The sequence below is a fragment of the Oncorhynchus kisutch genome, linkage group LG2, assembly GCF_002021735.2.
Source record: "Oncorhynchus kisutch isolate 150728-3 linkage group LG2, Okis_V2, whole genome shotgun sequence".
NCBI lineage: Eukaryota > Metazoa > Chordata > Actinopteri > Salmoniformes > Salmonidae > Oncorhynchus > Oncorhynchus kisutch.
In genome coordinates this window covers 21067422-21078937 of record NC_034175.2, presented here as the reverse complement: position 1 = coordinate 21078937, position 11516 = coordinate 21067422, and the positions used below count along the sequence as shown (strand labels likewise).

General features: G+C 42.9%; 2 protein-coding genes across 2 annotated transcripts; both read right to left on the bottom strand.

Annotated features, from left to right (window-relative positions):
- Window positions 1–33: 33 nt before the first annotated feature.
- Window positions 34–3131, bottom strand: zp3d.2 (zona pellucida glycoprotein 3d tandem duplicate 2). The gene is made up of 8 exons (XM_020508387.2): window positions 2407–3131; window positions 2205–2320; window positions 1925–2025; window positions 1633–1807; window positions 1135–1246; window positions 760–872; window positions 557–630; window positions 34–333 (listed from the first exon to the last, which is right to left on the bottom strand). Exons 1-8 carry the CDS (start codon window positions 2860–2862, stop codon window positions 104–106), a joined length of 1377 nt encoding a protein of 458 aa, XP_020363976.1. The 5' UTR covers window positions 2863–3131; the 3' UTR covers window positions 34–103.
- A 4666-nt stretch (window positions 3132–7797) lies between these two features.
- tektl1 (tektin like 1) lies at window positions 7798–11085 on the bottom strand. Its single transcript, XM_020508376.2, has 8 exons — window positions 10705–11085; window positions 10205–10489; window positions 9911–10015; window positions 9497–9662; window positions 8980–9146; window positions 8811–8906; window positions 8495–8608; window positions 7798–8315 (listed from the first exon to the last, which is right to left on the bottom strand). Exons 1-8 carry the CDS (start codon window positions 10966–10968, stop codon window positions 8118–8120), a joined length of 1395 nt encoding a protein of 464 aa, XP_020363965.1. The 5' UTR covers window positions 10969–11085; the 3' UTR covers window positions 7798–8117.
- Window positions 11086–11516: the final 431 nt, after the last annotated feature.

Below are 11516 nucleotides of genomic sequence, written 5' to 3'. Positions count from 1 at the left end.
ATTTTAACTTACAAAAAGATTAACTAGATGGTGTATCAGTAATTTGTTTTATTGCCAAAATGAATTATCGACATGAACATCGGGCAGTGACCACACTTGCTGTCTATTTGTCCACACCAAAGAACTCTTCGAATATTCTGTGTGGTTCAGAGACCTGCTCCACTTCCACAACAGCAAATCCCTTCACAGGCCTCTCTTTAAGTCTCTCCACCTGCCTCACACCTAACTGCCCCGCCACAACGGTCTCGGGCTGTGAGGTTGTGGTCAACTCCTGGGCAGGCTTTGTGCTGTATTCCACCGACCACGACTTGCTGGTGACCATCTTGGTGGTAGCTAGAGTACACAGAGCGAGTTAGATGCCAAACATCCTCACCGACAGACTGAATAAATGGATACTTATTGATGGTGACAGGCTAAGCCTTGTGTAAATGTTTGAAAATGTACATATCATAATGAGGCCATCTTTACAAATGCAAAAAAAGTACTCGACCAAAACCATCTCACAAAACCCAACAGTAATTCAATGCAAAGATACACTTGTAGGCACAGTACTCACCAGAGGGGACAGCAGAGCTACATGTGGACTCACAACAGGAGCAGACTGAAGAAGCTCCATAAAGCTCCTTCCATCTGATAGGACCAGACCAAGATGTGTCAGAGCAACATGAGTCTTTTTTCTATTATTCATGGTTTTCTATCATCTTTTGCAGGGCCTATATGGATAAAGTATCAGACAGCTTCAGTATTATCAGGGCTTACCCTCCTGCTGCGGAATCGTAAGTGCAGGCCTTCGCAGTTGAAGAGGGGACAGACCTCCCCACAGACATAGCACAGTACATGTAGAGCTGCTGTGGCTGAAGCGGCGGCTTGAGCTGATTCAAATGTGGCACAGAATCTACAGTTTGCATACTTATGTACATACTTCTTCCAATGCAATGTAGTGTCAGAGGACCTCAGTCAAATGAATTGCATAGACAAGGGAAAGAAAAATATTAAGCTCAGTAGTTATAATGCTTGATGGAGGCCATGTATTGCATAGGAAATCTAATGAGGTCATAGCACTCAAGTTCAACTACTGGTCAGTTGACTATAGTTACTGTTGCATATTACGAACGGAGTGCATCCTTAACATACCTGCCCTGCTGTCATTCCCTGAAACAGAAAGGCTTCCATGGTAAACCTCACAACATTCCTTTTATATGGGATGAATCTGGAGCCACTGTTGTTTTTGCTCTCAACCATGCACCTGAGCAGAAAATAGTTTACTGTTAAATCCAAGAAGTTCCTTGAAAAAAACGAAAAAGGTCAATCTCCAATTGCTACATTCATTTTTGGATTAATAAATTATATATTATATGTACCCATATATTCTTGAAGAATATAACTGTGGTACAACATCCGAAACCAAAACTATCATTTTGATGTCATAGATGGGCAGTACTTGCATCTATTGCTCGCTCTATGAATTTGAGAGTGGTTACATTTCTCAAGCCCCATCCCTCAGATTTTTGCCAAAACATGGGCAGGGGTTTTCTTTGTTATTGTTTCAGCTACCGATTGCCTCTTTAAAAGCAAAGTACTGTGCAAATGATACTGATAGAAGTGATCTGGCATACTGTATGTCTACATTACCCAAAATTGTCAATGACAGTGAACTGAGGCGTAGAGGAGTGTGACTGCTTAATGGTCACATTACATGAGTGGACATAGAGACGTCCATCTTTAGACATGGAAGGCACTTCAACCTGAAAGTACATGGGCTTTCCCATAGAGTACCCATCGGATGGGGCAAGTCTCTCCCATTGAGCTGAGGGAGAGAGAATGAGTAGTCAGATCTTTCGATTACCTGAGGGCTCATTTAAGTACATTTTATAACATGAGGACTACTCATTTACTGTAGATCAATTACTCATCTATACCCTACCATTACGTGCAGTGAGCATGGAACGGGTTCTGTTCTTCATTGGTTTAGAGACCTTGTGTACCACGTTCAGCATGTAGCCTATTTTGTAGGAGTAATGATATCTGGAAAGAAATAAGCAAATGTAAATAATTGGCATTGACTATAAATCAACTTTTAAAATGTTGTGCCAACCTGCTATCATTTATGTCCTTTTCTTTGTATGGAATGATAACTCCTCCAGTGACATGAACTCAAGGTAAACATCAATCCATCACAAAATAGTGTAAATACTGCAAGTCACCTGTTGAAGTGGCAGACAACTCGCAATGTGAATGGCGCAGCTCGTCTGATAGGCCCTTGGAGCTTCGGGGGATCATATCGGAGAGTGTTGGAGTAGGCCACACGATTATTTACTAACTGTTTATTGAAAATAAGAAGACCTATGTCAATATCAGCAAGTTATTTCTGGGAAATGTAGGCCTATGAATGCTGACAAACCTTACCGAGCGCTTGCTCCCACAGAGGCCGAGGTCGTATTCGAAGATGAGGGAAACTTTTGTAGATTTATTGGCTTGGCATGTTCCGAGTGTCAGTTGAGACAGTGAACTCCCGGTGCCCAAAATGTTTTTCTTTACCTGCACGAACATCTTGTTGATGTTACAAAGTGTTATCACTTCGCGGGCTTGACTTTTTGTACCAGAGGGCTTCTGTGTTGGGTACACCGGGACCAGTATTTTCCTAACTTTATCCGGTAATTGTTCGTGTCCAGTTCCACGGACTGGAGAGAAATGCTCCTTGTCTACCAGCGGCACCCTTGAGTGCTGGAACACAGGTAGTTCGAGGTAAGATGGTGAGTCTTCGGCGAATACCTTCACAGAAGACTGGCGTGCATTTGAGCCTCCCTCTGCTCTTAGAGAATGCAAAAGAAACAAAAACGCCAAGTTGAAAATATAAAACATATCTATATTCCTGTACCAAAATGGTACAATAACTCGAGCAAAATCAGGCCCTGCGTCAATACATATCCATAGGTATGCTGCGTTCAAATACTAGTCGGAACTAGGAAGTTCAGACATTTCCGACTTGCTAATTCGTTGATCACCGCACGTGTACAACCAGTTGGCTAGTCGAATTTTTCCGAGTTTCCTAGTTCCAACTAGAATGTGAACGCGCAATATTCCTTGTAGAATGAGCCAGAATCAAAAACAGCTGTTGGAGATCTAGTCGCACAACGCTCGTGCCACCGAGGACATTTGAACTGCAGGGAAAATATTAGATACATTGGATTAAAATATTATAATAGATGATTATGCCTGCCTATTAGTTTTGATAGACTAGACAAAAATACAAATAGACAATTATAGATTATATCCAGACAAGTTATTATCCATACAGTGAATGCTTTGTATGTTGTTAGCTCTCATTTTCAACTTTCATGACTGATAAATGTGGGATATTGTTAATTATATGCCTAGGTCTAAAGAAGTGTTAAGCACATTATTTTTTACATTACTTGAGCAAAAACCATGTGTGTGTTTGCTCATCTCTAGAAAATGGTCAGTTCAATGGAAAATATCTTTAATGTACAAGAAGCACACATATTTGTGTTAAACACCTGGGCCACATTCAACAGAATACAACGTGTTGGAAAGGACAGATAGAAATACGGTATGTATAACAAACATGCCTCTCCGACAATTAGAACAAGGAATCATGCCAGCTCTATTCATCACATTTATATCTGAAACGTTTCGACGACGCAAGCCAACTGAATGTGGTCATGGTTTCCTTATGAATTTAGCAGCAGTGGCATTATATTTAAAGATGGGTAAATCACAGTGAGAGTGAATGAGAGGAGAGTTAGAGCAGAGCCAGTCCAGTAGAAGGCAGAGGGGGCTGTGGCTCCATTACACAGGTGGGTGGAACAGCATTCATTGGTAAAGGTGAAGTTGAGGCCCATGGCTTACTTCTCACCAGTCAGGCCACACAGGGCGGAGAGGACACAGCTCTTCTCATACAGCGTCACACTGAATTCTCCTGTAGATTAAAGGTGTTTATGGCTGAGTTCGGTTTACATTAATGGTGTTATTTGTACAAATCTAATTTATTTATATAGCCCTTCGTACATCAGCTGATATCTCAAAGTGCTGTACAGAAACCCAGCCTAAAACCCCAAACAGCAAGCAATGCAGGTGTTGAAGCACGTTGGCTAGGGAAAACTACCTAGGAAGAAACCTAGAGAGGACTGGGTGGCCAGTCCTCTTCTGGCTGTGCCAGGTGGAGATTATAACAGACCATGGCCAAGATGTTCAAATGTTCATAAATTACCAGCATTGTCAAATAATAGGTCTGGGACAGGTAGCACGTCCAGGTGAACAGGTCAGGATTCCATAGCCAAAGGCAGAACAGTTGAAACTGAAGCAGCAGCACGGCCAGGTGGACTGGGGACAGCAAGGAGTCATCATGCCAGGTAGTCCTGAGGCATGGTCCTATGGCTCAGGTCCTCCGAGAGAGAGAAAGAAAGAGAGAATTAGAGAGAGCATACTTAAATTCACACAGGACACCGGATAAGACAGGAGAAGTACTCCAGATATAACAAACGGACCCTAGCCCCCCGACACATAAACTACTGCAGCATAAATACTGGAGGCTGAGACAGGAGGGGTCAGGAGACACTGTGGCCCCATCCGATGATACCCACGGACAGGGCCAAACAGGAAGGATAGAACCCCACCCACTTTGCCAAAGCATAGCCCCCACACAACTAGAGGGATAGCTTCAACCACCAACTTACCATCCTGAGACAAGGCCGAGTATAGCCCACAAAGATCTCCACCACGGCACAACCCAAGGGGGGCGCCAACCCAGACAGGAAGATCACATCAGTGACTCAACCCACTCAAGTGACGCACCCCTCCTAGGGACGGTATGAAATAGCACCAGTAAGCCAGTGACTCAGCCCCTGTAATAGGGTTAGAGGCAGAGAATCACAGTGGAAAGAGGGGAACCGGCCAGGCAGCAAGGGTGGTTCGTTGCTCCAGAGCCTTTCCGTTCACCTTCACACTCCTGGGCCAGACTACACTCAATCATATGACCCACTGAAGAGATGAGTCTTCAGTAAAGACTTAAAGGTTGAGACCGAGTTTGAGTCTCTCACATGGGTAGGCAGACCATTCCATAAAAATGGAGCTCTATAGGAGAAAGCCCTGCCTCCAGCTGTTTGCTTAGAAAATCTAGGGACAATTAGGAGGTCTGCGTCTTGTGACCGTAGCGTACGTGTAGGTATGTACGGCAGGACCAAATCAGAGAGATAGGTAGGAGCAAGCCCATGCAATGCTTTGTAGGTTAGCAGTAAAACCTTGAACTCAGCCCTTGCCTTGACAGGAAGCCAGTGTAGGGAGGCTAGCACTGGAGTAATATGATCAATATTTGTTGGTTCTAGTCAGGATTCTAGCAGCCGTATTTAGCACTAACTGAAGTTTATTTAGTGCTTTATCCGGGTAGCCGAAAAGTAGAGCATTGCAGTAGTCTAACCTAGAAGTAACAAAAGCATGGATTAATTTTTCTGCATCATTTTTGGACAGAAAGTTTCTGATTTTTGCAATGTTACGTAGATGGAAAAAAGCTGTCTTTGAAACAGTCTTGATATGTTCGTCAAAAGAGAGATCAGGGTCCAGAGTAATGCCGAGGTCCTTCACAGTTTTATTTGAGACGACTGTACAACCATTAAGAGTAATTGTCAGATTCAACAGAAGATCTCTTGGTCCTAAAATGGAACCTTGAGGAACACCAAAATTTACAGTTGATTTGTCAGAGGACAAACCATTCACAGAGACAAACTGAGATCTTTCTGACAGATAAGATCTAAACCAGGCCAGAATTTGTCCGTGTAGACCAATTTGGGTTTCCAATCTCTCCAAAAAAATGTGGTGATCGATGGTATCAAAAGCAGCACTAAGGTCTAGGAGCACGAGAACAGATGCAGAGCCTCGGTCTGATGCCATTAAAAGGTCATTTACCACCTTCACAAGTCCAGTCTCAGTGCTATGATGTGGTCTAAAACCAGACTGAAGCATTTCGTATACATTGTTTGTCTTCAGGAAGGGAGTGAGTTGATGCGCAACAGCCTTTTCAAAAAGTTTTGAGAGGAATGGAAGACTCGATATAGGCCGATAGTTTTTTATATTTTCTGGGTCAAGGTTTGCCTTTTTCAAGAGAGGCTTTATTACTGCCACTTTTAGTGAGTTTGGTACACATCCGGTGTATAGAGAGCCAATTATTATGTTCAACATAGGAGGGCCAAGCACAGGAAGCAGCTCTTTCAGTAGTTTAGTTGGAATAGGGTCCAGTATGCAGCTTGAAGGTTTAGAGCCATGATTATTTTCATCATTGTGTCAAGAGATATAGTACTAAAACACTTGAGTGTCTCTCTTGATCCTAGGTCCTGGCAGAGTTGTGCAGACTCAGGACAACTGAGCTTTACACACTCAGGTGGACATACTCAAGCAGAAACATGCGGGCACACAAACACAATCTATGTATCTAAAGGAGCTCTCACCGTGCTCCCCCACATCTTTGCTGGACAGACATAGCTGACCTGGAGGACACTTCTGAGGGAACTTGATACAGTCCAGTGGGGAGATGGCAGGGAAGACACAGGTGAAGCAAAACAGAGGAACTGAAAGAGAAAGATATTGATTACACTAAGAACAAAGTAAAATGAAAGTTTGGCGCAGGGACTGAAGGATAGTAGAGATTTTTGATTGATAATCTTCACTGACAATATTACCTAAGGAAGGAGCTACAGTCTTATGATGGAAATGGGTGGGAGTGGCTTAAACAATGCTGTTAATGTAATAATGCACAAGTCAATATACAAAGCTAAACATCAATTAGCTTCTCCCATAAACACTACATGCATGCACACACAAACACAGTATATGATACATTGCAATATAAGCATTCAATTTCTAACTCCTTTCTCTTCCACTTACCCAGATGGCATAGAAGCTGCAACATCACTTGTTTTTTTTGTCTCTCTCCAAACGAAGACAATATCCTGTATTCCCTTTGATTTGACTGCTTTCCCAGCTCCTCAAGACCTTTCTGTCTTCTCATTATCTAGATCATCTAAACAACAATAACTTGTTGCAACCTTCTCTTATCCAGTCAAATGTGTTGATGTAGTCCTTTTGGGGGATGAGTCTGTACAAACTTATGGTATTATGCCAGTACTTTTAGTCTTCTCTCTCTTCATGCATCGTCTGCTCAGTTCTGAAGATAGTATCTAGGAAAACGAGAGGCTACCTTAATTATCTCCCCACCCCAACACATCTGATTCAATGAGGACATTATCCGCCCAGTGATAAGACTGAAGTCACTCCTCCGCCATGGCTGATTGTAAAGTGTACACTGGAATCTGCACAAATACTAAAGTAGAAACAAACTATCTGAGTATTCAGTTAAATAGTGAGTATTGCAAGGAAGATACAGAAATGTATTGCCGAAATCTATAGTACTGCTTTGACGTGTATAGAGGACCTTTATACAAGTATTCTGTAACCACTCACTAAAGAAGAGGCTTATTGAATCATCCCATAGTTTAGAGGCAGGACTGTCAAGTGACTTGCCGTCTTATGACTCGGACTGAAGAGGAGGGTGCGATGGAGATTGGACTTTAACAGTATACTTATATTCACAGGTGACGTTGAGCATAAACAGTACAGCAAACTGTTTGTGATTCTAATGCAGTCTATGCTGAACATATTAAATTTGCAATATAGATGCCAAGCTGTACAAAATGGCAGTATGACAAGGAGATCAAGTACATGCCAATGAAACCCATGCACATTTCTGCTCTAAGGGACTCCCAAACAATAAGCAATGGGGCTGAGTTTGCAGTGAAATACTGTTTGTTTATTTCAAGTACACATTAATGGTGTAATGCAGAAATGTGGTTAATCGAGGTCTGGGATGCCACACATGACTAGGTTAAAAAACACACCTTCCTAATATCTTGTTTAAATGGTCCCCTTGTCAGCACATTGGTCCATCTTTCACTTCATATCCAGGAGAAAACACACATGCCGTTTGTATACAACCATAGATTCGGGCTCTTCTCTTTCATTGATTCCTCTCATCTACTTCTCAAAATGCATTGGAGGAGAAGAAACATTGTGGAAAGATGAATTGAGTCATGCACTACATAATGAGTTTAGTACAACCCCTGTTGGAGGAAAGTGGGCATTGCTCGTCTGTCGACGAGCTGCCGCCGCAGCCTGATCACAGCAGAGTCCACCTGCTCTGCAGCCCTCTTGCCGTGCAGGTTGGCCACCAGCTGCAGACACGTGCCCTGCAGCCTGGAGAGCTCCTCTTCAGAGGACAGCAGGCAGTGTCTCAACACAGAACTACCCTGAGAAAAAACACAAGACTCAGAGGGCTGAATTCAAACATGAGAGCAAGCACTTAACTCGACAATTGCATAAATCATGCATTGATGTCAATGGAAGACTTACACAGAAATGTGAGTCTACTACAGTAAAGTCTACTACAGTCATTCATGTTCATTTTTAGAGGAAGGTCATTAGTTACCTGTATGAGATGAGCAGCCTCAGGTAACTGGGTCCCAGGGTGTCTATGGTAAACTTTTACTATAGGCCTGTTCAGTTTCTCTCTGGAAAGTATATCCCCGCTGTACTCAGGGCCCTGGAAAACACATGACAACATAGGAAGATAGGGGTGGAGTAGTGAAGTCACCCACTATCAACATTATTACAACCAACCAACCAACCATTACACCAATGTTAGTGGCTCTTTCTTTACCAAATCAGCACAGATACAGACACTATCTCCAATGCACATGCTTATCCATGACAAAGCTTACAGACAGTTCCACTCACATACTGACCAGTGCTCTGTCATGGCTATGACGAATGCAGTTCAGCTGCCTCTGTTTGCGGAAAATGGCCTGCCTGGCGGCTGCAGACATAATTGTAAGATTTTGCTGTGTGAGAGAATGAGAGTTTTACTATTTTTACTTTTAAATGTTAAATACTATCGTATGTCCCCTGCTGTACCTTCAGAGTGACTGTCTCAGCTATTTTCTTCACCAGAGCTTCATTGACAGTACGGTGGGCAGCTTTTTGCCTGGCGATGGCATTGCCAATCATCTGCCTGATGTTTTCTCGTAGCAGCTGTGATTGGTTCACAGCCAGAGTGGAAGACTCCAGAACCTGCTTACATTCTGAGAAGGGAAAGATGTGGGTAATTCTTTATTTTTCAGACCTGTTTCAGCTGATATTTGCCTAGTATCCACTAAGAGGGTATAGTAGAAATGGGCAATTTGTGGGGCTAACTAGCAAATGATAAGCCTACAGCTGCTGGTTTAAATAAATCCCAAATAAATAAATGAGTGGCTATTATGTAACTATTATGTAATTACACTGTCACCATGTCGTGTCTAAGACAAAAACTAGGTGAATCACTGACAATAAAACAAAGTGTAACCACAATAGGCACTATATGGGACAAGGTGACGTCAATGCAGTGCCATAAACTGTGTTACATTAGTACAGTATGTTATTGACATAGCACCTGGAGTGAAGGGGCCGATTGGCTCTGGTAGTTTTATGAGGCCTTGGGAGGGAGTTCCCTGTCCCCCTGTGGAGAGAGAGCCAGAGCCAGTGTGTGGTAGAAGCTCTAGAACACGCGCTCTCTCACTGGCACAGTCCAACAGCTGCCTACTGCACTGACCCAGGGTCTATACACGGCAAGGAGAGAGAGAGAGAAATACGTTTTTTTTTTACGGGTATATCAATAGCAAATCAAGGGATATCTCAACAACTTTCTTGAATAGGCATAATCATAACCCTAGGCACCTGTATCCATTGAAAACCACAAAAAGAGAGAATGAGACCAATCACATTTGTTTTATAAAGCCCTGTGTACATTAGCATTTGTCATAGTGTTTTTACAGTAACCCGGCCTCTAGCAGTTAGATGTCATCACCTGTAGTTGGGCTAGTGTGCTCCTCAGAGTGCTCTCCATCTCCTGTTTCAGCTCAGTGAGTTCTCTCTTTTCACACTCCAGCAAATGGTCTGCTCCGTCTCTGCCCTGGAAACAGAACAATCATCTGAAGTGTTTTTTTTTCTTCTCATAGCCATACAGTAGATTGGAATACATATTGGCCTAATGTAGTCCAGCAAAGCAATACTAGGCAGAATAACTTGGGGTCAGGTGGAAATATGAAATTAACACAAATAAATTAAGTTGTGACTCATGCACTGCACACACTGAACTCACAGTCTCAGTAGAAGCTGGTCTTGTGGTCCTTCCCTCCACACTCTTCTTGTTGATCAGCATTTCACACCTCAGGCTCCTCAGCATCCTCTCCAGGAGGCCTCTCTCCCGCTCCAGTTTAACGCATTCATGTGCCACCCGGCCAGCTTGTCTACGTATCTCGCCCTCCATTTCCCTCACACTGCGCATGTACTCCCTTGCTACCCCGACACTGGCCTCTGCACATTGCTCTCGGAAGCAGGGAGGGGGAAACGGGACCACAAATGTGGTGGTGGTAGCATATGGGAACTAAACATGACATAAGATAATGACATTGAAGTCTACATATACAACAATATATAACTTATTTTCATTAACTGTGATTGCATTATTTCGCAAAACAGCAATTACCACCAACATACATTTTAGGCTAAAGCTTATATAGCCCACATGATTCAAAATAGTGCACATTCATTCACTATTAATTTAATTCATATCATAACTTTAAAATATTATGCTCTCACCATTGTGCCTGTGTTTTGGGGTCTGAGTTTATTCTTGCACAAAGCATCATGAGTATCTCCACTTCCAACCTCTTCAATTGTGTCTGTGCGCCTCCGGGTAAACGCGGTGGCGCTACAGCTCCGCGCACGGCTGATAGACCCCGGCCGTCCTGCGTGGGTTTGCCGCACCAAGTGTTCCGCTAACCGTATAGAGTGCATCGTATCATCTCGCCAAGACTGCGGTCCAATCGTCACAGAGGCTAGGGGAACTGACTGAACAGGCATTTTCTATTTACTCAAGCCTCTTTAAAAATATATATATATATTTAACTACCAAGTCTCTTTTGATTAGGCGACTAATTACGAAAAGTTCCCCTCAACCTGCCGAGGGTCAAATAAACTAGAGTTGAAATATCATCTCCAAAGCAACAGTTTCCAAGTAACCAGAAACCATGGTCCTGCTTGTGATTGGACAATAGGCCAGTCAGTTGTGGGGGGCGGTCATGTCTAAATGGAATCCAGCTTTTGTCAAAATTCCGTCAAAAGTTTTTTTATTTTTTAAACTAACCCTAACCCTTTTCCTGACCTTATCCTAATTCTCAACTGCCACGTTAATTATAACCTACTGCGTAAATGTTCCTAAGCCGGCTACAAAAAGTACATTCTGACAAACGCTGGATCCCTTCTAGCCATGACCGTTTACTGGGGATCATATTCCGAGTGTGAAGTACATACGTACATAGCATATGAGACACCCGCGGGTCATGAAAGTCCCTTTGATCATCCATGACATAGGCAGCAAAATACATGCAATGAAAACAGACTACATTCAA

What these genes read in the sequence shown, in the direction of transcription:
- tektl1 (XM_020508376.2), bottom strand. Translation starts at nt 10,968, where the DNA reads ATGCCTGTTCAGTCAGTTCCCCTAGCCTCTGTGACGATTGGACCGCAG. An exon ending in AATCGGCCCCTTCACTCCAG is followed by an intron (nt 9,147 to 9,496) that starts GTGCTATGTCAA and finishes TTCCCTTCTCAG; the next exon opens with AATGTAAGCAGGTTCTGGAG. An exon ending in CTGAGACAGTCACTCTGAAG is followed by an intron (nt 8,907 to 8,979) that starts GTACAGCAGGGG and finishes TCTCTCACACAG; the next exon opens with CAAAATCTTACAATTATGTC.
- zp3d.2 (XM_020508387.2), bottom strand. Translation starts at nt 2,862, where the DNA reads ATGTTTTATATTTTCAACTTGGCGTTTTTGTTTCTTTTGCATTCTCTA. An exon ending in TACGATTCCGCAGCAGGAGG is followed by an intron (nt 631 to 759) that starts GTAAGCCCTGAT and finishes TGGTCCTATCAG; the next exon opens with ATGGAAGGAGCTTTATGGAG. An exon ending in TAGCTCTGCTGTCCCCTCTG is followed by an intron (nt 334 to 556) that starts GTGAGTACTGTG and finishes TGTGTACTCTAG; the next exon opens with CTACCACCAAGATGGTCACC.